This window comes from Sorex fumeus, unplaced genomic scaffold (genome assembly GCF_029834395.1).
Source record: "Sorex fumeus unplaced genomic scaffold, SorFum_2.1 ptg000008l, whole genome shotgun sequence".
NCBI classification, from domain to species: domain Eukaryota; kingdom Metazoa; phylum Chordata; class Mammalia; order Eulipotyphla; family Soricidae; genus Sorex; species Sorex fumeus.
This window is the reverse complement of record NW_026606065.1, coordinates 30,011,180-30,038,472: the sequence shown is the minus strand read 5'-3', so window position 1 is coordinate 30,038,472 and position 27,293 is coordinate 30,011,180. Positions and strand designations below refer to the sequence as shown.

General features: G+C 49.1%; 1 protein-coding gene across 1 annotated transcript in view; it reads left to right on the top strand.

Annotated features, from left to right (window-relative positions):
* TM9SF2 (transmembrane 9 superfamily member 2) overlaps positions 1 to 27,086 on the top strand; it is a 48,202-nt gene extending 21,116 nt beyond the window's left edge. Inside the window, exons 5-17 of the mRNA XM_056109701.1 lie at positions 5,185 to 5,314; positions 6,823 to 6,947; positions 7,653 to 7,764; positions 10,484 to 10,563; positions 12,273 to 12,381; positions 12,993 to 13,125; positions 13,724 to 13,843; positions 16,083 to 16,140; positions 19,335 to 19,494; positions 21,418 to 21,569; positions 22,470 to 22,581; positions 23,813 to 23,984; positions 26,414 to 27,086. Coding sequence (XP_055965676.1) covers positions 5,185 to 5,314; positions 6,823 to 6,947; positions 7,653 to 7,764; positions 10,484 to 10,563; positions 12,273 to 12,381; positions 12,993 to 13,125; positions 13,724 to 13,843; positions 16,083 to 16,140; positions 19,335 to 19,494; positions 21,418 to 21,569; positions 22,470 to 22,581; positions 23,813 to 23,984; positions 26,414 to 26,481 — 1,531 coding nt within the window. The 3' untranslated portion in view covers positions 26,482 to 27,086. The remainder of the gene's footprint in view (positions 1 to 5,184; positions 5,315 to 6,822; positions 6,948 to 7,652; positions 7,765 to 10,483; positions 10,564 to 12,272; positions 12,382 to 12,992; positions 13,126 to 13,723; positions 13,844 to 16,082; positions 16,141 to 19,334; positions 19,495 to 21,417; positions 21,570 to 22,469; positions 22,582 to 23,812; positions 23,985 to 26,413) is intronic.
* Positions 27,087 to 27,293: the final 207 nt, after the last annotated feature.

Below are 27,293 nucleotides of genomic sequence, written 5' to 3'. Positions count from 1 at the left end.
ATCAAACTGTATCTGTCTGAACAGCTTGTAACCATACCATAATGCATGTATAATACAGACAATCATACAGAAGTTCAAAACTGAAAATTTACATATATACAAATAGAAATATTTTGCTCTTCCCATTTTTCATTCTACAAACTGATAACAGTTTGGGCCAGAATGATACACTGGGTGTAAGGTGTTTGCCTTGCATGCAACAGACCTGCCCTTGATCTCGCATCCCACATGGTCCCCCAGGTGATTCCTGAGTGCAAATCTGGGCCTAATACCTGAATATTACTGGGTATGGCCCCAAAACAAAAATAAACCCAAAAAAAGATGAGTTTTTAAATGTCTTTTAATATCTAAAATTGAGGTTCTGTGATTTACAGTACTGTAATCATAATACTGTGATTTACAACATTTTTTTTTTTTTGCTTTTTTGGGTCACACCTGGTGTTGCACAGGGGTTACTTCTGGTTCTGTATTCAGGAGTTACTCCTGGCGGTGCTCAGGGGACCATATGGGATGCTGGGAATCGAACCCGGGTTGGCCGCGTGCAAGGCAAATGCCCTACCTACTGTGCTATCACTCCAGCACCCTTTTACAACATTCTTAATGATTTATAACATTCTTAATGATTCTTAATGATGGTTTCTGTGTATATATCCACCATACTTACCACCAGAGTACCCACTACCTCCCGAAAGGATTCCAAAGTCCCTTTCCCCTTCTCTCTCTCCCCCTCTCCCCTTCTCTCTCCCTCCCCTCTCCCCCTCCCCCTCTCCCTCCCTCTCTCTTTCCCTTCCACTCTCCTCTCTCCCCCTCCCTCTCTTTCCCACCCTGAGATAGCTTTGGATTACATCGCCTTTGGCCTGTTGTGTGACCTTGCTGTGTATCTTTAAGTGCCACAGATAAGTGAGGTCATTGTGTATCTGTCCCTTTCCTCTGTCTGACCTCACTCAGCATTAATGCCTCTAGTTCCATCCCTGTCATGGCAAATTGCATGACTTTATTCCTTCTTAGAGCTGCATAGTATTCCACTGTGTATATATACCACAGCTTCTTGATCCTTACATGCTTAGTTGGGCATTTGGGTTGTTTCCATGTCTGGGCTACTGTACTAAATCGTGATGAGTATAGGGTGGCACATGCCCTTTAGAATGAATGTTTCTGTGTTTTGGAGATAGATGCCAAGAATTGATATCACTGAGTTCCATGGGAGTTCTCTTCCAGTGTTTTGAAAGTTCATTGTCCACGTTGCACTAAGCAGTTTGTGATAAGTGTTACCAGTTGCAAACTTCAACTCTTATATATAGAAAATTAACTGGAAAATTGCTGATAAATAATAATTTTATAGCAGAATCATAAAAGCTTACGATTCCATCCTGGTTCTGCAAGCAAAATATCCAGGCTCTAAAGTCAGCCCACTATATGTTTGGAAAATGTTGATTCACATTGATGCATTTATTCGAAATATTAGTTGGGTATATTTCTGTCCTTGACTTATTTCAGAAAACTTATGTAACTTGACCTTAAACATAAGTTATAGACCCGTTAATTTTCAGGTAATCATGAACCTGTAGATATCAGGAAAAGACTTTTAGACGTCTAATGTTCTCTTAGGAAATTTCACTGTGAATGGCTTACTTTTTCTTAACCTGTGCTCTAACAATTCAGTTTTGGTTTTGGCCCACACCCTGCAATGCTCAGAGCTTCCTCCTGACTCCGGGGCTCAGGGACCCTCTGCGGTGCTGAGGATTGAACCTCGGTCGGCCGCATGTGAGGCAAGCGCCTTGCTGTGTTCTCTTGCCTGACCCTCCCCAGCTGCTTTGTGAATCTTGAGACTGATGGGGTTGTCTCTTTTTTTTTTTTTTTGAAGTTTTTTTTTTTTTAACTTTTTAATTGAATCACTGTGAGATAGACCCTTATTCACGATTGGGTTTCAGTCACAGTGTTCCAACACCCATCCCTCCACTAGTGAGTGTACATTTCCAGCACCAGAGTCCCCAGGTTCCCTCCCATCACCCACCCCCTCCACCCCCTGCCTCCCTCTATGGCAGGTGCTTTTCTCTTCTCTCTCTCTCTCTCTCTCTCTCTCTCTCTCTCTCTCTCTCTCTGTTTCCCCTTTTGGACATTGTGATTTGCAGTATTGATACTGATAGGTTTTTGGTTTTGTTTATTTTGAGGCCACACTTGGTGATGCTCAGACTTACTCCTGACTTTGCACTCAGGACTCACTTCTGGCAGTGCTTGGGGGACCCCATGGGGTGCTGGGATAGAACCCAGCTCGGCTGTGTGCAAGGCGAGCGCACTCCCCGCTGTACTATTACTCTGGCCCCATTATTATTTTTTTTTATCTTTTTTTTTGTTTTGGACAAATGTTTTAATACTAGTACCAGAGTGCTCTTTTCTTCAACTGCATGGTTTGTGGTGATTATACTCTCCTTACCTAAATTCCCAAATCTTGGTGACAGTTTATTGATAAAAGTAGATTTTATGTCACTCATTATTAGAGTTCTTACATTCTGTTAGTATCATAGAACTAGTTGATTGGACAGAAAGGGACCTTTGAAGATATTTTAAGTCTAATGAGAACTGAATTCCAGAATCCAGAGAGCTATCAGAGGGGAGTGGAAAATTCAAAACCGTAATGGAAGATTCAGAGTTTACATATGTTAAAATTATATGCAATAACGTAAGTGTCAAGTTTCTTTGCTTTAGGGTGTAGTTTTCTGAGTGTAATTGTGACCATATGGGCTGTTTTGTTCTGATCAGAAACTGGGAATTGATTTGGGAAATGAGTTATTAGCAAGTAAAATTTATTGAAACAAGTGTTGCAAATGGAGTTAGGGGAAGAAGAGGTAATTGGTAGGAAGGAGACCTCAGTGCAGGGTTTCGACCAGCCATTAGGCCTGAAACCTTTCTCAATGTCCCTTTTTGTTCCCTCATATTGAAAATGCGATTTTAAAATATTTTAAGGAGGTAATTCAAATAAATACTGTTCTCACAGCATGGTAATAATTGAAAACAATATTCTTCCCATTTTCTTCCTTTTATTTCTAAGAGCTTGTGGTGGCTTTCTGTTTTTCATTTATTGTAGCTAAGGTAATGTGTTCACAATAGTGTTGGCATTTATGGTCTTGGAGTACTCAGTTATCTCCCCTTACCACCGCCATGGTGCCTCACAGCTCCCCGCCCCCCACTTCCTGCCCAAAGTACTCATGGGGGTGTGGGGCTGGGCCCCATCCAGCAGTGCTCAAGGCTGACTCCTGGCACTGTGCTCAGGGATCCCTCCAGGCAGGACCCAAGGGTCATTCCTGGTGGGCTGGTGGTGGTGGGGATCGAACCCTGCTGAGCCACGTGCGAAACAAGCCCTGTAGTCCCTGTACTTTCTGTGTTGTGACAGTTTTTAATGTTCTTCCTATTACCAGGAAAAATATATAGATTGTATAAACCAGGATGCAGGCTTTTTAAGATACCTAAATTGCCACTAATTGCTTTTTTTTATAACTAGTGTAATGATTTTTATGTAGTACTTTCCCTGATCTAGATAGCATGAGATGCTATAATTAATATGCCACTGGTAGATTAATTGAACTTTATTCTCTTTCTGAAATATTAAAGCAATTAACTAACTCTTCAGGCCGCTAGAAATCTGAATTATTTATTTGGCAGAGCATTACTCGGGTGCTTCTCATATTCTGTAGTCTTTTCGTGGGGACTGCTAGCCTGCTGCTTAGAGTAATAAGCAACTTTTAATAGTGAAGCTGTTTCTGACACTGGGCATATTGGGTACTATTAAATGGCATTTAAATGTGACGAGGCCTGTTTTATTGGGCCATTAATGTTCACATTGGGTACATAGAGAGCCATAATTTTACTTCCTGAGGCATAGATTAATTAACAAATAAAACACAGCCTGGGGTGTCGTCTGATGCGGTGGTCCCGGGCCGGCCCCTTGCTCAGGCCCACACCGGCCCGCCCACTGCTGCGGACCCCGACTCTGTGCCCTCACCCGTGTTGTAAAAATAAAAGATGCTTTTTCGCTGTAAATTTGGGGGAATTGTTGTTCTAGATGTGGCAGATACACAGGTTTTTTTTTTTAATTTTAATTTTTTTTTTTATTAGTGAAGCACCATGAGGTACAGCTGTAGATTTACAAATCTTTGTGCTTGGGTTTCGGTCATACAATGATCAAATACCCATCCCTCCACCAGTGCCCATTTTCCACCACCATGGATAATATCCCCCCCATACCCCCCTTCCCACCCTGCCTCTGTGGCAGGGCATTCCCTTTTGTTCTCTCTCTCCTTTTGGGTGTTGTGGTCTGCAAAAGAGGCATTGAGACACAGTTTTAATAGAGAATATTATGGTTGTTAAACATCCCCCCTCATACTGTTTTATCAGCCTTCAAAGGAAGGATTGAAATTGCTGTTTCGACTCGGAGCGCCCTGCTGTCGGGGATTCGTGCTCAGGTGCCTAACAACACCATTAAATTAACAGTTGCCATAAGTTAGTTGATAAAACAACTTCCCTGCATGCATTTAGAGCTTTAAAGACACTTTAATTTTCAAAAAACTTTACCAGATTTGGACGTAGTGCTGTTTCTCAGGAAATATATTTCTCGGTAGTTTGAGCATCTTAAGGCATTTATAAATGTTGGAATTTCACCAAGTGCTAACAGATATTTTAAAAATTTTTTTTTATAAAGTAGTTCACAGTATTTGATTACATTTAATACTCAAACACCAATTCTCCCCCGAAAAAAAAAAAAACACCAATCCCACAACCATTACAATTTCCCACCACATTTCGGGTGTTTCTATCCCAAATCCCAATCCCTGCCCCAAGGCAGAACCGAAATAATATATTTCCCTCTAAGATTGGTTACCTCCTACTTTGAACCCCATCGAATGTGCTTTGAACCCCATCTTGGATTATGGGTTGGGTGTGGCTTATGAAGTGTCCAGGGAAAGGTTCAGTCATGGGTGAGGTTGGGCCTGAGTGTGTGGAGAGCGGCCATGAACAGGGTGGCATTTGAGTTCTGGAGGTTTTTGGCTGCTGGGACTGGGTCCTTTGGGGTGGGGAGGGGTCTCACCTGCCCCCCTCTGGGGCGCCCCAAGTGAAACAACTGCTAACAGATTTGAGTGATGATTCTCAGTCGCAGTGGGTGATTTCTCACTCTGTTTTTGCATGAAGGATTGTGGATAACATGCCCGTGACATGGTGCTATGATGTTGAGGACGGTCAGAAGTTCTGCAACCCCGGGTTCCCGATTGGCTGCTACATCACGGACAAAGGCCATGCCAAGGATGCCTGCGTCATTAATGTAAGTTTGTGTGAGCGTTTATGAGGCTTTTAAAAATCCTGCGTGGGGGGTTCAAGGGCCCGACTGATTAGTCATTTATCAGTTTTTCATTATAATCATGTAATGGGTACGTGCAGATGTTTTAAAGTAAAATGACTGAGGTTGCCAATTAAACCAGATTATCAATCTGTAAGTTTAACTCTAGAACTAAAATTTTTCAAACTTAGTCCTGTGTTTACTGAGTATGTCTATCACATGTTGAGCATGATGCTACTAGGTGGGACTCTGTTCTGTACTAAAACGTGGATTCACAGATCAAGTCTTGAGATGTACATATAGCTCGTGGAGTGCTAGAAGGAGCTCACACACCTGTGAGACATCAAGACGCTGGGCCATAGCGGTAACTCAGTTGTACACACGCCTACTGGAGGCGATCACAGTTGTTTGGGTTATATTATTACAGTAACGTTTTGTGATTAAATCAGCCTGTTTTGAATAGACTCAGCTCTCTCTTTGGTGGGGGAACATACCCAGCTGGGTGCTGGGTCACTCACCATCCCATGTGGCCCCCGGGGTTGGCCCTCCTAAATGCGAAGGGCAAGATCTCTGTAGCCCCCAGGAGTCTCCCTGACCCGTAACCCTCTCTACATGCGTGTGATCTAGTTTGAGGCTAGCCCAGGAAGTCGGCTTTCGTGAGAGTAGAGGCCAAACGCCTTTGAATAATTTGGAATTATGATTTCATCTGAAGTTTTGAACTTTCAGGAACGTTACTCAAGCACGCAAAAGTTTAGCATGCTCCTAACATGGACATTCGTGCTGGAGATCTAACCTAGCTCCTGCATACTCACGGCACATACTTTACTGCCAGGCCATGTCCCCATGCCCGTAACGTGCAAGATTCGAAGGTTTAGTTTGTGTTCTGTGAAGAACTGGAAAATATTAGAGGTATTCTTATATCAGAATAAAAAATTACATTTGAGAGTGTAATTAATAAGTCAATTAATTTTTGACTTATTAGTAACTTAAGCCTGAATCTTAGGCCCTGGAGAGAGAGCACAGTGGTAAGGAGCTTGCCTGGCACGCGCCCAACCGAGTTTCATCCCTGGCATCCCGAGAAGGTCTCCACTGTGAGGAGAAATTCCTGAGTGCAGAGCCAGGAATAAAACCTTGAGCACGTCAAGCCAAAAACTAAAATAAAAATAGATAAATAAATAAACCCAAAACTTAAAAGTTTGTTTCTGGGGAAAGACTAAAATTTTGTCTCAGGTTGAATTTTCCAAATTTTTGTGACTCCGAAAAGTTCTTTTTCAAAATTTCATTTTTTCAATTCTCTTAAAATTATTACTGTTTCATTTTTGAGGGTCTGAGGGTCAGAGCTGGCGGTGCCCAGGTCTTCCGCTTGCCTCGGCTCGAGGGTCACTCCCTAGGTGCAGTGCCCAGAGCCTGGCTTGGCCACGCCCCTCCCGGCGCTCATTTGAAAGGTCTCTGTTTGGACACGTTGTAACACTCGCTTCCCTCCTGTCCCTCAGTCTGAATTCCATGAGAGAGATACTTTCTACATCTTCAACCATGTTGACATCAAAATCCACTACCACGTTGTTGAGACTGGGTCCATGGGGGCAAGACTCGTGGCTGCAAAGCTTGAACCCAAAAGGTAAGCCCATGCACAGGGACGACAGGGACGGCGCCGTGGAAGGGGTGGTGGGCCCGTGGGGACTTTCCCTCTCTCCGTAGCACTGTGTGCTGGTTTCTCAGGGTGGGTGTCACTAAGGCTTCACCCGAGTATGGGCGGGTGAAACTGCAGATGGTCCTTTTCCTCTCCAGCCCGGCCTTCCACTCAGCCAGTCCCCCGGGACCAGCGTTCTCCCTGAGCCCGGAAGGCCGCTGGGCCTCACAGGGGCCCGGGAAGCTGGTCAGTGCTGTCCCTCCTCTGTCCAGCGGAAGGGCTCAGTGCCAGCATGTGGCCAGCCGTTGGCAGCTGATCTGCCGGTCATGTCTTGTCCAGCCCGGGGGCTCCTCTCGGGCCTTTAAGAGACCCGTTCATGCAGGAGTGCCCCATGCCCTCAGAGGACAGTCCACTTGGCGCCCTCAGTGTATTTGTAGATTCTTCAATGCATCTCAGGTGCGGTGCATCTGAGAAGTGTGTTTCTAATTTCGAGTGATAATGTTGTGCCCCTGCACAGTAACTGAGTTCGTAATTTTTTAAGGAATGTGTTACCTGTCCCTTGGGTGTCCTGTGAGGTTTTGCTTTTGACTCCCAGCCCTGTGGCGAGAGGCATAGAGACTCTCTGACCTTTTCTGGCTCCCACATTTAGAAAGTGCCCCTTATCAACCTCTTGCGGAATGTTTGTCCCCACAGCTACAAACACACCCACGTCGATAAGCCCGACTGCACCGGACCCCCCATGGATATAAGCAACAAGGCTTCTGGCGAGATCAAGATCGCCTACACATACTCTGTCAGCTTCCAGGTGAGCAGAACTTAGAAAGCGCCTTCAAGCCCATGTACTGCAGCTAATTAAAAGCAGCGATGACTGAGCTTATCAAACAGGTGCACTTTTCATTTGTTTGGCTTTTTTGGGCCACACCCAGCAGTGTTCAGGGCTTACTCCTTGCTCTGCACTCAGGGATCGCTCCTGGTCAGCTCAGGGAGGCCGAGGATCAAACCCTGGTTGGCTGTGTGCAGAGCAAGCACCCTTTCGCTCATACTATCACTCTTGCCCCAAACTCATACACTTTTTTGTTTTGTTTTGCTTTTTGGGTCACACTCAGCGATGTTCAGGAGTTAGTCTTGTCTCTGCACTCAGGAATCACTCCTGGCAGAGCTCACGGGACCATGTGGGACACCAGGGATTGAACCCAGATCGGCTGCGTGCAGGGCAAGCGCTCTCCCCACTATACTGTTGCTCCGGGCCCCCACCCCCACGTTTTTTAAGGACCTAGTTTGGGGACTGATCTGTCGATATGTACCAGGTAACATAAATCACACTCCAAACTTCAGGGAATGGAATGTGAGACGTTGGGAAAATGAAGCCTGACTCAGTGTCAGCTGCATAGAGGACAGGGTATGAAAAGGTCAGGGTCAGGAGACTCAGTGCCTCAGGCCAGAGTGATAGCACAGCGGTGAGGGCATTTACCTTACCTGGGTTTGATCCCCTCCCTGGCTCCCCATGTGGTCCGCCTGGAGTAACCCCTGAGCATCACTGGGTGTGGGGCCCTCCCCTTCCCCCAAAAACAAAACAAAACAAATCATCATCAAAAAAAAAAAAAACAGTCTCTGGGGAAGACACCAGGTTTTGTTGTTTTTCTTTTTTCTTTTTGGGTCACTCCCAGCGATGCTCAGGGGTTACTCCTGGTTCTGCACTCAGGAATTACTCTTGGCAGTGTTCGGGGGACCATATGGGATGCCGGGGATCGAACCCAGGTCGGCCGCATGCAAGGCAAATGCCCTACCCGCTGTGCTTTCGCTCCAGCCCCGATACCAGGTTGTTTTTTTTAGGTTTTTTTATTGGTTTGTTTTGGGGCAACCCCAGCAGTGCTCAGGGATTATTCTGGTGGTGTGCAGGGGACCATATGTGATGCCAGGGATAGGACCAGGGTTGGCTACTCGTAAGACAAGTACCCAACCCACTGTCTTATCACTCTAGGCCCCACCACTGTTTTTTATTTATTTTTTTTTAATTTTTATTAGACACCATGAGGTACAGTTGTAGACTTACAAATTTTTGTGCTTGGGTTTCAATTATACAGTGATCAAATACCCATCCCTCCACCAGTGCCCATTTCCCACCACCACGGATCCCAGTATCCCTCCCACCCCCCATCCTCCCCATCCCACCCTGCCTCTGTGGCAGGGCATTCCCTTTTGTTCTCTCTCTCCTTTTGGGTGTTGTGGTTTGCAAAAGAGGCAATGAGCACCACTGTTTTTTAAATCAGCACTCAAGTATGAATTAACTGGAGCGTTTCCGTGTGACCAGTGATTTGCAGTGGTTCCTACCGAAATTGGAGGGTTTTCTTCAGGGACTTTCTTAGGCGGAAAATGAAGGTGCCTTTTCTGAACTCTGAGGGAGCTTCCTCCTCATTGTTGTAACTGTTTGGAGAGCCACGCGTGGTGGATGGAGGTGATTGCACTCCAGGCACGAGTACTTCTGAGGGCCGTGGGCAGCAAGCAGAGAAACCTCCTTCCCAGCTGCTGTGAGCTGAGGGTGGGTGGCAGCTCCCAGAGCCTGGTGCTGGCCCGCTGGCCCGGCTGGGTGTCTCCTTTGATAGAGAGACGTCACGAGAGTAAAGCAAATGATTCCACTCACTGATTTTCTATTTGGATTTTTTTTTTAATTTATGTTATAATTTAAAGCAAAACTATTTTAAAAATCCAAATATTGGAGCTGGAGAGATGGCACAGCAGGTGGGGCACTTGCCTTGCACATGGCCCCTGCTGCTTCACTCCCCAGCACCCTCATAGGGTCCCCCGAGTGATTCCTGAGAGCAGAACCAGGAGTAAGCCCCGAGCATTGCCAGGGGTGGCCCAAGAACACTGCACCGTAGCACTGTTCTCCCGTTGTTCATCGATTTGCTCGAGTGGGCACCAGTAACGTCTCACAACAAATTGTGAGACTTGTTGTTGCCATGTTTGGCATATCGAATACATCACAGGAAACTTGCCAGGCTTTGCCATGAGGGCGAATAATCTCGGTAGCTTGCCGGGCTGTCTGAGAGGGGCGGAGGAATTGAACCTGGGTCAGCCCAAGAACAAACAAACAAAAATAACAAGTATTAGTACTTTCAGAAATTCTTTACTTTTTTTTTTTTTTCACTTGCCTACTCCGTTTCATCCTGATTTTTCTTGGGACTTGCATAAATCTAAACTTCTTGTATTTCAGGACTAATGAATTTAGGATGATTGAAAACTGCCTTTATTGAGGGGGGAATAGTACAGCGGGAAGGCTTTTTTTTTGCCTTGCACGTGGGTGACCCGGGTTCAATCCCTGGCATCCCATATGGTGCCCCAAGCACCACCAGGAGTAATTCCTGAATGCAGAGCTAGGAGTGGGTTACCCCCCACACACACACAAAGAAAAAAGAAAATTGCTTTTATCGGTGCTTGAAGGTCAGGTTCTATGTGGAAATTCTGGGATGCCGAATGTGCCTAGTTGAAGAGTCTTGCTTAGTTTGTGTTTCTCGCCCTTCCAGGAAGATAAGAACATCAGATGGGCGTCGCGGTGGGACTACATCCTGGAGTCCATGCCGCATACCCACATCCAGTGGTTCAGGTAAGAGGACAGGTCCCTCCTGCTTAGCCTCTCTCTGCCCAGTCGATGCCTTGAGTCAGGCGAACTTGGCTCCTGGCTTTGGCTTGTGGTGCCTGCCTCGGGTGACTGGGAGCCAGAGAGGGAGAAGAGGCATCTTCTCTCTGCCTCACGGGAATCCTGGTCAGCCGCCGGGGCTGACTCAAAGCTTCCCTTTCAAGATACTGGCCACCGCGCTGGCACGTTCCTTTCCCTCTTGGCCATCAATGCCTGTGACATGTGTCACTTGTTACATAACATTGGTTTGTCCTTGCTCCTCCCCCAGGGAATTTGGGTTTATTGAGTTACTCCCGTAACAGTGTTCCTAAGACACACCCAGTTTCATCAGGCACTAATCATCCTATATTGCCTTTCTCTTCCTTTATGTTCTTTATATGGTTTAGCAATGTCTTTTTTTTTTTCCAGAATTACTTTTTATTTATTTGCCCTTTTGGGTCACACCCAGCAATGCTCAGGCGTTTTACCTGGCTCTGCACTCAGGAATTCCTCTGGGCGGTGCTCGGGGGACCATAAGCGATGCTGGGAATCGAACCTGTGTTGGCAGCGTGCAAGGCAGACGTCTTCCCCTCTACTATCGCTCTGGCCCCTAGCAATGTCCTTTTGTATAGACACAGGAAGACCACCTGTAAGAGGATGAGACTGTAAGAAGGAGAGGAGGAGAAATAAATGGCCCCTGACTGCCAGTCAGCCTGGGGGCCCTGTTCTTCCATTTCGCCATTCCTCCTTTGTTCGTCCATCACCATCACCTGGCTTGGGGAGGCGATTCTCAACGAATACAGGCGTCCCATGTGCCTGTGCTTCCTGAACTCCCGGTTATTTTGCTGAGTGAAGTGTGCTCGGTAGACTCACTCAGGGCTCGCGCAGCCCATGCCGTCTGGGGTGCGCTGCCTTGGGAGTCGTGGCTGTTTAGGGATATTGACCATGGGTCGGGGGCCGGGTGTTTGCCTTGCATGCAGCCGCCTCAGGTTTGACCCCCAGCACACATAGAGTCTTTGTACCACCAGGGCTAACCCCTAAGTATTACTGGATGTGGCCCCAAAACAAAAAATAATAATGTTGACCCTGGATAGACCCCAGAGCTGCATATTCAGTCAGTGAAGTCATGTGTGCACTTGAGATTCGGCAGAACACAATTCACTGAACCTTGCTCAGTGTGGGTCACGTGTTTTGGTTTACATGAGAGTGGTTCTGTGTGTGGTACTGGGGGGTGTAGCCCAGGGTCTCGCCCGAGCGGGGTCTGCACTCTGCCACTGATCCCCATGCCCGGTCCCCACTGATGCTCTCTTCACGTTACTCAGTGGACAGTCCTTTTGTCTCTGTTGGTTTTAAATAGGTGATTATGCACCGTCAGTTTATTGATTTCTAGGGAAATTGGTTTTTTTGTTTTGGTTTTTGGTTTTTTTTTGTTGTTGTTGTTGGGTTTTTTTTTGCTTTTTGGGTCATACCCAGCGATGCACAGGAGTTACTCCTGGTTCATGCACTCAGGTATTACTCCTGGGGGTGCTTGGGGGACCCTATGAGATGGATACTGGGAATTGAACCCGGGATGGCCATGTGCAAGGCAAATGCCCTACCTGCTATGCTGTCGCTCCAGCCCCAGAAATCTTATTCTTAAAGAGTTTCCTCTTGAAGAATCAAGCTACAGATAAGCCCTGGGTTGTGTGTCTCTACAGCATCATGAATTCCCTGGTCATTGTCCTCTTCCTGTCGGGCATGGTGGCCATGATCATGCTGCGGACGCTGCACAAGGACATCGCCAGATACAACCAGATGGACTCCACAGTGAGTGCTCGGCGGGCTTGTTCTTCCAACTGCCTTGCTTGTTTTTTTGATTTGGGTTTTGGGGCCACACCCAGTGATGCTCAGAGGTTAGTGACTCCTGGCTCTGTGATCAGGGATCACTCCGGGGGTGGGGTGGGGGGTGCGCTCCGGGGATCATAGGGGGAGCCAGGGATCGAACTCAAGTCAGCAGTGCGCAGGGCAAGCGCCCTCCTCCCTGCTGTGCTCTCCCTGCCTTGACTCTTTGTCTGGATAAAGTCTAAAGAGCCCGAGTTAGAGTTGGCATCTCAAAAGCTGTCTTGGATTCACATTCTCTTTTCTTTCTTCCTTTTAAGTATTTTTTTAATCACATTTATTTATTTTTTTTTTTGCGGGGGGGGGGTCATACCCAGGGATGCTCCGGGGTGACTCCTGGCTCTGCACTCAGGAGTTATTCCTGACGGTGCTTTGAGGACTATATGGGATGCTGGGGATGCAGACGCCCAACCCGCTGTGCTTTGGTCTTTTAACATTTGAAAGCACCCTTGTTGTCAAAAGTGAACAAGCTGTCTGTCTCTCTGTCTGTCTGTCTTGGTGATCCCGCATGACTTTCAGCGATCCCCTTTGCTTCGCAGGAAGATGCCCAGGAGGAGTTTGGCTGGAAGCTCGTCCACGGCGACATCTTCCGTCCGCCCAGGAAAGGGATGCTGCTCTCCGTCTTCCTGGGGTCAGGGACGCAGATTCTCATCATGACTTTCGTGACTCTGTGTGAGTGTGGGGAAATGTGACGGGCAGGCACAGCTCAGTGGCACGCACACCAGAGTTGGAACAGCAGAGGTCGGAGCGACAGCACATAGGGAAGGGCACTGGCCTTGCACACGGCTGACCGGGGCTTGATCCCCAGCACCCCGTAGGTCCCCCGAGCACTGCCAGGAGTAATTCCTAAGTGCAGAGCCAGGAGTCACCCCTGAGCGTGGCCTGAAATCCAACAAAACAAAACAAAAAGAAGCAAACAAAATAAAAATGGAACGCCAGAGAAGAATTGGGTGCCCCTGCTCAAGGATGACATGAAGATTTGTAAGGAAGGGAAGGACAGGGTAGAAACCTGCTCTCTGAGGCACTCGTCGAGAAGCCAGAGTGAGAAGCCAGGCCGGATTGTTGCAGGCCCCGGGCTGGGATGGCTGTGCCCTAGCTCAGAGCTGCTGACAGCTGGTGACGGGGTCCCCCGAGGCCGTCCGGTCTGAGTCTGGGTGACCGCGTGGGGAGAGGGGACGCGTGTCTTCGGACGCGCTTATTTCTCGTGGAGCAAAGGGAAGTGCCTCTGTGTCAAGCCCGTCCCCATGTCTGTCTGACTTCTGTCTTTCAGTCTTCGCATGCTTGGGGTTCCTGTCCCCTGCCAACCGAGGTGCTCTGATGACCTGCGCTGTGGTCCTCTGGGTGCTGCTGGGCACACCTGCAGGCTACGTGGCTGCCAGGTTCTACAAGTGTAAGTAAGACCCAACCACCCGCACCCCTGCCAGGCCTGGCTCTGCAGGGGCCGTGGATGGGGTGGGCTGAGGGGGGGGGGGTGCCCGTATTGATGAAAAGCTCCGGGGGGGTCTGTGTAATGTACATCACTGTATCTAGATTCATTTGTACAGAAGCTTTTTTTTTTTTTTTAGGAAGTTAGAGATTTGGCCAAACAACTTTGTTAGTTTTGTAGGAACGTAGCAGGGACTGGTGAAGGGAGAGTGTCCCGACACTTGCTGGCTCATTCCCTGGATGCTGGTCGTCCCTGCAGGGGGCAGTGCCTTCTATTAGAGAGTGAGCCGGTAGATTGCTCCCCGAAATAAAGCGGACTGAACAAGGACGTGACCGGGTGTTGCTGTTTGAGGAGCCTGGAGAGAGTCACCGTATTCAGGCGCGGGCTCTCTGGTCTCAGTTTCAGGCTCAGTGAAGCTCGGGGAGAAGAGAAAAGGGCCACACTCTCGGGGCCAGGTGGGCTGGGGCTCCCGACTGAGAAATCAGCTTTCTCGGGCTGAGGCGGCCAGTCCACTCGCTGCCCTTGGGCCCTGAGGCCTCATGGGCAGGGGTCTCAGGTGCCAGGCAGACGGGACCGAGCTTGGGCACGGGGTCTCCTGGCTGAAGCAGTTTTGAGGTCCAGCCGAGGGCTTGCTTGTCTGAGGCTGGCCAGGCTCAGCCCCAGGCCCAGGCTGGTTGTCCTGGACTCAGCACATTCCACCCGGGTCTGAGTGGGTGCATCTCCCTGAGGCCCTTTACTGAAGGCAGAGGATCAGAGTGGTCCCTTTCTTCTGCTCTGCTGCCGCGGGCTCCCCCGGTTTCCTTGTTCTGAGCCTCCATGCCTCAGGGCCTCCGCAAATGGGCTGTCCTGCCTCTGCCGGAGTTCCAGTCTGTGCCCCTCTCCCCTCCTCTGTGCCTTAGCACAGCCGGGCACTGGCCGGCACAAGGACCACCCCGAGTCGGTCCCCCCTCACATGGTCCTTTGAGCCCTAGCAGGAGTAATCCCTAAGTGCAGAGCCAGCACTCAGCCCTGAGCACTGCGGTGTGGTGCCCCCCACCCCCACCAAATGAAAGCCCAAGTGTGGCTGCCCACCTCGCGCTCCAGCTTGCCCCCTGCCGCTGCCCCTGCAGGCTCTGGCTGTTGGCCAGGAGGGTGTCGAGAGGGAGTAGTCCAGCCTACGAAACCATCGTTGGTGCTGGGTGTCAGCAAAGGCTTCTTTGACATTTTATTAGAGTTGAATTAAATTCAGACTTAATTTTTCAAGTCTCTTATTAGTAATTTGGGAGTTTGAATTGTATATAGAAGGACTTGCCACCCTCTCCCTCCTTCCTTTCTTTCCTTTTTTTTTTCAAGGCAAGTGCTACTTACCCAGGCTTAAGCCATGTTAAAACTGTACTGTTTTGGGTTTTTTTTTTCCAAAAGCCAAAACAGATTGCTGCTCTGGGCCAGCTTCACCTTCAGCATCCGAGCTGAGAGAGCTTCCTTTCCTTTGGGCCCAGAACACAGCACGGCTACCTTGACCTTCGTCTGTTTGTGTGATGAGCGGGGAAAAGCCGGGAAGGGGCCCAGGAGAGCGGAAACTCCATCTTTTCATCTCGGGATCTGACACTCTGGTGTCCCCACCCTCACGACTGCAGACACCAGTGTTAGGGGACCTTGCCCTCCAGGGTCACCATGGAAGTGGCCAGGTCGCATGCCAGGCTTTTTGGTTCTACGACTTTTCCGCCAGTGGCTCGTCTTCGTCCTCTGCGGTTGATGGAAACTGCCTGAGCTTGTTCAAGTTTGTTTCATGCGCTGGGGGGGTGGGGGGATGGGGCGAAAGGCCTGGCCTCAGCTCCTGGACAGGCTATTTCTATTATGCCTTGGTGAGGTCATTGGGTTGGCCTTCCGTGAGCATCTCAGGTGGGCTCAGCGTGGCCAGATGGGGGGCATCATGGCCTCACAGCCTTCAGGAGAGCTTGTCCAGTCCCACACTGGCACGGGGGCTCTTTGGGGTGGGCCGGAGCAACAGGACAGCAGCGAGAGCACTTGCCTTGACACAACCACCCGGGTTCGATTCCCAGCATCCCATAGCGTCCCCTGAGCACCACCAGGAGTGATTCCTGAGTACAGAGCTGGGAGTGACCCCAAAGCATTGCCAGTGTGGGTCGAAAACCAAAATATATATATGTATATGTATCTTTGGGTTGTTCTGTGTATTTTACTCCTTTTTTTTTCTTCACAGCCTTTGGAGGAGAAAAGTGGAAAACAAATGTTTTATTAACATCATTCCTTTGTCCTGGGTAAGTGGAAGTTTCTGTAATGATGTCATTTTTTATCTCCCCAATTTTCAGTCACATATGTAACCCATGCCTTTAAACCACATTCCTGAGAAAAATCTAATTTTTTAAAAAAGAGCGAAGTGGTGAAGAGATGGTACAGGGGAGAAGGCGCTTGATTTTCTTAGCACCAGCTCAGTTTCGACCCCTGGGCCCAGGGGAGACCCCCGGCACTGCCAGGATTGAGCCTGGAATAGAGGCAGGAATACACCCTGATAACCACCAGGTGTGGCCCTCCTGAAATAAAAGAGTGGACGGGAGCCCTTATTTACTCTTGCAGAATAACTGCCACATGACTTGCTTTGGGAAAAATCTGTCTCTTCCCGTGTAGAAGTCAGCATGGCCAGTTCTTTGTTCATTTTTTTCCCTAAGTTTTTGTTTCTTTCAATCCAATCACCATGAATTACAAAGTTACAATATTCTTCCCGATTGACTTTCAAGTGTAGAGCTTCTAGCCTCATCTCTTCACCTGTCTGGCCTGTCCTTTTGTCAGGCTGCATTAAAGGTTTTGACCGAGGAAGCTGGAGCGATAGCACAGGAGATAGGGCATTTGCCTTGCATGTGGCCGACCCAGGTTCGATTCCCAGCATCCCACATGGTCCCCTGAACACCAGTAGGAGTGATTCCTGAGTGCAGAGCCAGGAGTAACTCCTGAGCATTGCCCGGTGTGGTCCAGAAGAGAAGGGAAAAAAAGGTTTTGTCCGAGGGGCCAAAGCCATAGCACAGCGGGGAGGGCGTTTGTCTTGTACATGGCCAACCCAGGTTTGATCCCTGGCACCCCAGATGGTCACCCAAGCACCGCCAGGAGTAATAGCAGGAGTGCAGAGCCAGGAGTGAGCCCTGAGCACCGCCCAGTGTGACCCAAAAAACCAAAAAAAGGAAAAAAGCTTTAGACCGAGTCGGACAGGATGGTCCAGGCAAGCACATTACTGAGTATGGCACTCCTTCCTCTGTGGGCTTCGTAGAAGTTATCCCTTTCGAAAGAATTGCTGGTTCTTTCAAATTGCTGATCGTCCTTGTCCTGATTAAATCATTTCGTCCCACCCAGAAAAGCAGGTGTTCACTGGTGGGATGCTTAAGAGTGGGCAGAAGGGAAGGCGGGAGGGGGAATTGGTTTTCACCAGGGAAAGAAGCACCCAAGTTTACTCATATATATCACGACTTTTTCTATGAAAGAACACCTGTGTAGGGTGATTGTAGTAGATAAGGCAAGTGCGTTAGATAATCGTAAACATTGTTTCTAGATTTAAAAAATAGGAATTTAGAGGCGAGAGAGCCTTCCTCATAGTGATAACAATCTCATCTCTAATTCAAAACCTGCATCTTTTAAATTTTTTTTTTATCTCTTTAATTCTCTTGGTTTTCAGCCCATACCCCACAGCCCACGTTACGGGGGTGGAAGACCCACGTGTTTCCTGGGATTGGACCTGGGGTCCCCCCATACAGAGCATCTTTCCAGACCCTCCCTGGCCCCCAAATTAATGATCATTATTTAATGATGAAACTCGAGAGACTTTCTTGTTAAAACTTTTTTGGCTTCAGTTACTCAAGTTCTGACCACCATAAGCATGAAACAGGAACATATGTCACAAATTGGCGGGGATGGGGCAGGGGAGCATACTGGTTTTCATTGGTGATGTGGTTTGAGAGTGCCATGAACTTCCGGCTCTGAGGCTTACCTACTAAGTGAAAATTGGGCACAGTGTGTCTGGACTCAGCCCAAGGCTAAGGCACTTGCTTTGCGTGTGGCCAGCTCCGATTGGTCCCCAGCCACAGGACTAGGGTCCCCCCCAAAAAAATACTTTATAAAGAGAATTTGACAGAATACTTTATAAAGAGAATTTGACAGAATGGCATCAGCTAACCACCATAGACCTTTAGCCGCCAGTAATGAATGCAGTACAGTGTCGAATGGTGCCTGGAGGTGACAGAGTGAGACGACTCGCAGGATCATGAGCCACAGAAAGATCTTTGCAGTTGATGAGGGGATTTCTTCAAGCGTGCATGACCCATAAGGTTCGCCTGCTGGCTACTATTCCTGGTCACCCATCTGAGGGGGGTTGGAGCTGTCTCATGGTTGCAGGGACAGAACCTGGGTCTGTTTCCACCTCTTGTGGGAACGTCACAGATAGGGACTGTTCCATGCTGCTGGGGTGGCCGATGACACTAAGCGAAGGGGGAGAGATTCTGTCCCTCACCTCACCCGCAGAAATCACCTCCAGGGAGATGCAAGCTTAACTGTAACAGGCACAGCAGTCGAATGAAAATATAACTATCTTTATGATCTTAGATGTCTAAGTCTTTCAGGTTACGCAAAGTTCAGGGCCTGAAGCCGGAGTACAGAGGTTCAGCTAACCCGGGTTTGGTTCCTCGCACCCCAAAGAGTTCCAGTGATCCCTGAGCACTGACAGGTGTGGGCCTCCCTTCCCCCTCCCCACCACACATAAAGTTAGACAAAGAATAAGGAGGAAATGGCATATTAAAACTTGTTATTATGCATGAGGTGTTATGTATGAGTCATTGTAGACAGATTACAGTGTGTTCTTTAAAGTATATTCAAAGAGGAAAGGAAGTGAACTTTACACACTCTGGGGTGGCTGGGATCATAAAAGGCCACGGGCTGGAAGAACAAAGTTTTTGTTTGTTTTTTTGGGCCACACCCAGCAGTGTTCAGGGCTGACTCCTGGAGGGCTCTGGGGACCGTTGGGGTACCAGGGACCAAACCCATGTGGCTGCATGCAAGGCAAGCGCCTTCCCTGCTGTATTATCTCTTCGGGCCCCCCCCGGACGAACAAGATATTTAAGATATTTATTTAAAATATTTATGGTTGCTGGAGTGTAGCTAGAGCTCCCATACATAGATTCTCTAAAGACTTGCACCCCGCAGGAAAGCAAGCGGTGTATGGCACCCCCAGGCGGGAGAGGAGACCCAGAAAGCAGTAGTCTGAGGGTGCTGGCTGCCCTGTCTGTAGGGGTACCCGGCTGCCGTTCCTGGCAGGTTTGCATTCAGTCTGCATCCTGCACTCGCTGCTTGAGTGTGGGTGCGCTGTCAGCTACTGACGAGGTCTATAGGCGCGGACGAGGGGTGCTGGCACGTCTGCTGCTGCCGTTGGCGGGGACGAACAGAGTTTTACCCCAAAGCCTGTCGTGTCTTTCAGCATCATGTTCGCCGACTTCTTCATCATAAACCTGATTCTCTGGGGCGAGGGCTCTTCGGCAGCCATCCCCTTCGGCACGCTGGTGGCCATCCTGGCCCTGTGGTTCTGCATCTCGGTGCCTCTGACCTTCATCGGTGCCTACTTTGGCTTCAAGAAGAACGTAAGTCAAGAGGGCCGCCTCTTTCGAGGAACATTCCCATGGTGGAGAGAGCGTCTGCCACCAGAAGGGATGAGAACACCATAAGAACTGTAACGGGCACAGCAGTCGAATGAAAATATAACTATCTTTATGATCTTAGATATCTAGGTCTTTCAGGTTATGCAAAGTTCAGGGCCTGGAGCCAGAGTACAGAGGTTTAGCTAACCCGGGTTTGGTTCCTCGCACCCCAGAGAGTTCCAGTGATCCCTGAGCACTGACAGGTGTGGGCCTCCCTTCCCCCTCCCCACCACACATAAAGTTGGGGTTGGTGGGGGAGCCAATGTCCAGCAGGGAGGGTGTTTGCCTTGCAGGTGGCCAACCCGGGTTCCATCCGCGCCATCCCATCTGGTCCCCAAGCACAGTGGGGAGTGATTCCTGAGTGCAGAGCCAGGAGTGATTTCTGAGCTTCACCCCGTGTGGCACACACCTTCCCCCCCCCCCAAAAAAAAAGGAAAACTTTCCACATAGGGTCTGAGTTTTATAGAGACTTCTGAGTTTGTTGGCAGTCGTTCTGAAAACACTAATGACTTTGGAATATGGACGGAGACCAGAGATGTAAACTTAGATTTCAGAAACTATGTACTTAGTAAGTGCTAACAATTGTATTTGTTTTTTTAATCTGAAAAAATGGCACGCAGGGTTTTGTCTTAGCAGTGTGCCTATCTCTAGATGAGATTAAATAAGGAAACCTGGAATATGAAATTCGAATGTAAGGAGATTAACTTGGTAAAGCCAGAGTGCCAAGTTTTCTGGGTGTTTTGATTTGGGGCCACACCTAGTGGCACTCAGGCCTTACCCTGGCTCTGCACTCAGGGATCCCTCCTGGAGGGGCTCAGAGGACCCTGCGGGGTGCCTGGGGTTGAACCAACACCTTCCCGGCCGTACTCTCTCTGACCCTCCCCTCAGAACTTACTGATAGGAGACTTGGGAGTGAATGACCTAGTTCCTCCTGCTGAAGTTTGACTTTCAGGGAGGCTGGTGATCAAGGTCCAGCTTCTCTCCTCCCCTGGCTCCCTCCATCTGCCCTGAGGCTCAGAGGAGCAGGAGAATCATTCTTCCTGTATTCCCGTCACTTCCTTATTCTTCTCTGAAAGTGTCCACCCGCGTTTCAGAGAAGGCAGGAGAAGGCGGTGCTGCACCGTGGGCGGGTCTAGGTGCCTGCTTCCTGTTTCCACCCCCTACCCCTGGCTGCTCCAGACCTCGATCCTCTTTAGCATTTTGCTTGATTTATAATGTCTTTGGGATCTTTTTTAATTATATGGATTCATTAAGTACTTGGAAATTCCCAAATGTTCCAGTTAAAAATCTAAAAATGGACAAACTATCATGTTTTTCTACCTGTGTACACATGATCTCAAGGGAAAATGCCGGATTTTAATGTGTCGTCACAGAAGCTGTAGAACCCTGGTTTTTTCCCTCCACCAAGAACATTTCTGCACCATTCAGGGGGTTGATTCAGGGGGTTGATTCCCCTCCCTCGTGGTGCGTCATGAGAGGGAGAATAATCGAGAATACCACCCGGTACCACGCCTGCAGTCAAAGTCACAGTCGTCTTCAAGTAGAATTGAGCTGTTCTTATCAAGACATCTTGGACTGAAAACCTGCCAGCAGAGTTCAGAACCTGCTCTTGTTCAGTGTCCAGTGACCCATGATGAAAGGCTAAATCCGGCTGAGCCGCCTCATCCATGCCCCTGAGAATAGGAAGTGTCCCCCCCCCACCCCCCGTGTGTGTCGGGGGCAGGGCCATGTGCTGAGGTTCTATTGCCCTGTGCCTCACTGACCACACTCTCACTGGCCGCTGGTGTCCGCCAGGGCTTGAACTGACCATGGAGTTGTCAGTGGAGCCCACGTGTGCTGACCCTCACCCCTCTGTCTCTCCCGAAGGCCATCGAGCATCCGGTTCGGACCAATCAGATCCCGCGGCAGATCCCCGAGCAGTCCTTCTACACCAAGCCCCTGCCGGGCATCGTCATGGGTGGCATCCTGCCCTTCGGCTGCATCTTCATCCAGCTCTTCTTCATCCTCAACAGCATCTGGTAAGCCGGGCCGTGGGCTCAGCCTCATTCCCCCCTTATGCAGCTTTCTCCTTTCCCCTGGATCACATGTAGCGCTTATAAATTTAGCCGCCCACTCCGGTGACCCGAACTCTTCAGAGCCAAAAGTTTTTCTCTGTTCATGCAAGGAAGAAGAAAGAATGGCAGTGGCAGCTGGTGGTCTGTCCAGGGGGCCGGGGGGCTCCCAAGCAGGGCGCCGAAACCCAGGTCTCCCACCAGCGTTCTTGGCCCGCGGGGCCCAGGGCGTGGGGTGGCTCTGACACCCCAGGGACACCCGAGCTCAGGTGCCCGTTAGAACCTCATCTGACCACTGCTTCCCCCCCCCCCCCCCCCCCCCCCCCCCGGCCCACCACAGGTGTGGCTGACAGAGGCCTCATGGATGCTCCATCTTCAGAGTGAGGCCATGTGACTGCAGAGATTTGCCTTTTCCGGTGAATGGCCTGCAGCTCCTGGGCCGAGGCCTTTCCACAGGCCGTGCTTCCCACATCTTCCCACTCCCGTGGGGCGGGCTAGGTCGAGGGCTGGGTCACAGGCTTCCATCGGAGCTTGCCGGCATTGGCGGAGACTCGGGTTTCCGGGAGCAGAGAGCCAGAGGGATGCTTAGGGTCCTCGGGGCCAGCTGAGGCTTCCCGTGGAGGCAGCGTCTCCCAGGTCTAGCCTAGAGCAGTGCGACCCACAGCACATCCCGCGTGGAGAAGGGCTCCTGGCGGCCCTGTGTGGGCAGGTGGAGTTCAGCCGTGTCCCTGCCAGGGTCCATGCAAGTTGGGTGTCTTTACAAGAAGAGTGGAACCCTTTCAGTCAAAGGAAGAATGAAAAGCTCATGGCAGTTCCCGTGCTGGAGAGAAAATACTCAGCGCTTTTGTCTGACCCGTTTGATGACAGGTCCCACCAGATGTATTACATGTTCGGCTTCCTGTTCCTGGTGTTCATCATTTTGGTCATCACGTGCTCTGAGGCCACGATCCTTCTCTGCTACTTCCACCTGTGTGCAGAGGTAGGCATCTGGGGCGGGCGGCCAGGGTGGCGGCGGTCCTCGTGGCTCCTCCCAGCTCTGCTCTTGGGGGCCACTCCTGGTGGAGCTTGGGGGACCCTGTGGTCCCTGTGTTCCAGCCAGGGCCTTCTGTTTACCCAGTGTGTGCTCGTCCCTCTGAGCTGACTCAGCCCGAACTTCGAATATTACAAATTGTGTAATCATTTCTGTAGTGTCCCTTTAGAAACAGACCTGGGGCTGGCGTGCTCGTCCAGCAGGGAGGGCCCCTGCCTTGCCCACGCCTGATCCAGGGTCAGTCCCCGTACCCCCTGTGGTCCCCTGAGCTCGCCAGGAGTGATCCTTGGGTGCAGAGCAGGAGTAAGCCCCGCACATGCTGGACGTGCTCATCCAGAAACCAGAAATGGCCTGAGTTTCTGAATCAGATAGTACTTTTGAACTCTGAGCTCTTGGCACGTTACTTTTCTTTGGTAAACATATATTCGAAAATACATGCGGGGGGCGAGAGTGATAGAATAGTGGGTAGAGCTCTTGCCTTGCCTGCCGTCCCTTGAGCCCCACCAGGAGTAATCCCTGACCACAAGGCCAGGAGTAAGCCCTGAGCACCACTGGGGTGTGGTCCCAAAACAAAGCAATAGTAGCAACAGCAACAAAATATGACTCTCTATTCTACTGCTTAATTAGTGACTGTTGAAATTGAAGGTTTTTTGTAAAGGCAGCTCCAAAGGTAGGTGATATCAGGGCCAGAGCCATAGCACAGCAGGGAGGGCATTTGCCTTGCACGTGGCTGATCCTAGTTTGATCCCCGGCATCCCATGTTTTTCCCCAAGGCCTGCCAGGAGTGATCTCTAGCACAGAGCTTGGAGTAAGTCCTGAGCACTCCCAGGTGTCACCTCAAAACAAACCCACAGAAGTGGGTGGTGCTTTTCCCTCCATCACCAGGGGTCTGGCCAGTGGACAGGGACCCTCTCGGTGCTGCAGGCTGCCGAGACTTGAGCTTGTGGCCCAAGACTTGCCGGGCAAGCTCTCTCTCTCTCTCTCTCTCTAAGCTGGAGCCAACTTCCTGTTCCCAGCACAGCCGCTCAAGGAGCTGGGGAGGTGCAGGGCTCCGGAGGAGGAAGATGCCAGCTCACTCAGCCCTGGGGGGGGGGGGGGGGGGGGGGGGGGGGGGGCTCTGTGCCCTGACCCCCGGCACGGTCCTGGCTACAGGAAGGTGACTCTGTTCTCGTCCCCACAGGATTACCACTGGCAGTGGCGCTCGTTCCTTACCAGCGGCTTCACTGCGGTTTACTTCCTGATCTACGCGATCCACTATTTCTTCTCAAAACTCCAGATCACAGGCACAGCCAGTACAATTCTGTACTTTGGCTATACCATGATAATGGTCTTGATCTTCTTCCTTTTTACAGGTAAGCATGAAAGTCCACAGTGAGGTTTACAGGGCCGGGGTGATGGTGCAGTGGGTCAGGGCGCTTGCCCTGCATGCGGCCGACCTGGGTTTGATCCCTGCCAGGAGTAAGCTCTGAGCACTGCCGAGTAAGGCCCAAAAAACAGCACCAACAAGAAGAAATGTTTGCACTAATTGGAATGGTTATAAGTCTTTGGTCACTGATAAAAATGCCCATCTTTCTTTCTTCGAGAAAGTGGGAAAGTTTATAGAAAAGTAGAAGAGAAGGCAAAGAAACTGTCCGCGTGCAGAGAAACTTAACCTCAGACGAAATAAAACATGCCCCTTTATTTATTTAACTTTTTTTAAGTTCAGTTATCTTTTTTTTTTCCACCGTTATAAAGTTGTTGATGTTTGGGTTTCAGACATTCAGTGTTCAACACCCGGCCCTTCACCAGTGCATAGTTCCCACCACCAATGTCCCCAGTTATGTGACCCTGTAATAAGACCCATGGGGGCTCCCTGCCCTCTTCCTTTCCTGGCACAAATCAGGAGACTTCGGTCTTTGCCCTGTTGTGGGCTGAGGACCAGTAACCCCCAGGAAGGTGAGCTGACTGGGGCCTCCCTCCGTGCACGGAGACGAAGGAAGGAGGTGGGACGCCGGTGGAAGCCAGAGCTCAGGAGGGGACACGGCCCTCAGTTGTCCGGCAGTCGCCCTCCCTCCATCACTCTGCATGTGTATAAAGGCCTCTTGGGTTCCTTTATTTTTATTTATTTACTTATTTTTACTAGTGAGACCATGAGGTACAGTTGCAGACTTAACACATTTTTGTGCTTGGGTTTCAATTATACAATGATCGAGTGCCCATCCCTCCACCAGTGCCCATTTCCCACCACCACAGATCCCAGTATTCCTCCCCCTTGGGTTCCTTTAAATCTTTGAAAGTAATGGTCCCTGGTAGCCACCCTCAGAAGCTCGGCATTCCGTTGTTCTGTGAGCCTGACAGTCTGTTCGGGCCATTCACTGCCATCCTCCTTCAGGAGACATTTCCATTTGTGATTGAACAATCTGAAATCTGCCAGGAAGCGTCTGTGTCACTTTCATCCTGTAGTGTAAAATCTTAGCACACTGAAGGTTGTATGTTCACGGCCTCACTGGATGGCTCTTTCTCATCGCCTGCGTTCAGTGCTCTTGAGCCCTGTGTGTGGCCTGGATCAGTACAGCTGTTCTTTCTCTCAAGCTTGAGCCCCTCTTGCTCTGACTCTCCATTCCCCGAGCTTACAGTCTTAGTTTATATAGCAATCACGTAAGGCGTAAGGAGTAAGGCGGTGACATAAAGGTGGGTTGAATATTGACAAATCAACAAAGAGAGGTAAGGCCACTCCCCCAGGAGATTGACTCAAGGATAAAATCTCATCTAAAGAGATTACTCCAGATTTTTAGGAGATCCGCTCAAGGATGGGATCCCAACAAGGGTGTGTTCTTCCCTCAGTTAGTAATCTACTTAAATAGTTGTAATAAATCTACTTCTAATATTTCTAGCAATGTCATTCTGTATGAGCACAGTAAGAGATATAAATTTAGCTTGGTTCTTCCTGAGAACATCTCACTATACATTCCGCAGTCCTCAGGCCAGGTTAATCTTCCTACCTCCAGCAGGGTCCTAGTCTTGTCATTACTTACTTTTGGATCATGACAGCATTTGTCCATGATCATTCCCTCAACTTATAGTTGAGTATCGTGGCGCTTTGGCCTGGCCCATTTCGAATGCCAGGGTAGCTCACAGCTTGCCCTGGGTCCATTCAGTCCCTCGTCGGGACCCTGCTTTTGGGGTGCTAGGAACTAAGGGCAACTGAGTCAAGAAAGCAGATGCCCAGAGGTAAATATTATTCAGAGTCAATCAACTCCCAAGTTACAAAGCATAATATTGACTGTCTTCCTGTGTCCATGCAGAAAGGACATTGCTTACAAGTTCAGTGTCCTTAGATGGGTGTGACCCGATAAACCTAAGCTACCTGAGGAAGGACAAAACAGTGTTATCCTACACTGTAGTAAGAAAAAAGAATAGTTGGGCCAGGGTGATACACAGCAGGAAGGACACTTGCCTTGCGCTCAGCTGGTCTGGGTTCAATTCCCAGCATCTCATATAGTCCCCCTGAGCACCACTAGGAGTAATTCCTGAGCTCAGAGTTCAGAGTCAGGAGTAAGCCCTAAGGTCTGTCGGATTCAGCCCACAAAACAAAAAAAAGAAAGCCAAGGCAAGCCTGCTGGCATAAAAGGTTCTTAATTCCAGTTTCTGTCCCAGAGAGTCAGAGGTGTGTGTAAGAGCCTGAACCAAGGGTATATTCCAATAGTTTTGTGCCCTTTTTTGTAGGAAATGACCATGTTAAGTCAGCATTTTTGTGAAAATTATGAAACTCCCTTTGAAAAAGTTTTTTTTTTCCTCATAGGAACAATCGGATTCTTCGCGTGCTTCTGGTTTGTCACCAAAATATACAGTGTGGTGAAGGTCGACTGACAGAGCCCAGCCTGCCCAGTTAAAACAGAAATAAATCAATTCTTCATCAACAGAGACCTGGTTTTGTGACTCCCTTGAGTTTTATCAGACATATCGGCCTAGTAATCCTTCAGAAAAAAACCTAATTCGAAATAACACCTCTTCCCACACACCCGTCCCCACCAAACTGTGTTTTCAACACTCAGACATTTGTATTGTGATCTGATTAAGTATATATTCAGTTGTTCTCAGTGGAGAGCAAATTTAAATATTATGTGCATTTGTAAATACAATAGCTATACAGTTTTCCATCCTAATGCAGATAGAGGTGGTCATATTCAGTGAAATGCAGGACTGTTTGTTGTAAATAGGATTTTCTAGGCTCTGGAGGCAGAAAGAATTATTTTTCTTTGAAGGAAATAACTTTTTATCATGGTAATTTTGAAGGATGATTCGTATGATATGTTTATGGGGGTGTGGCTTTAAAAAAAAAACTCTTGTATTGGTTGTAACTGTATCTTTTCTGTGTTGACTACATTATTCCCGTGGATTGGCCTTTTAAACTATGTGCCTCTGAGTCCTTCACTTTATAAATTTGTTATCTTAATAAATATTGTAAAAACGTCTGCATTGCATCTGACCTGTTGTATATTCGAGGACTCTATAAATACAGATCTGTTTACCAAAGGTGTTTTGAAATGATTTATACCATTTTGTCAGCTTTTCCTGACTTTTGTTCGTGTTTCCCTGTTCGAGTTTCAGTCTAAGAGAAATTCCAGTCTCCTGGGTTCTGTGACAAAGCTGGTGTGCAGTAACGGGTGCAGTGACGGGAA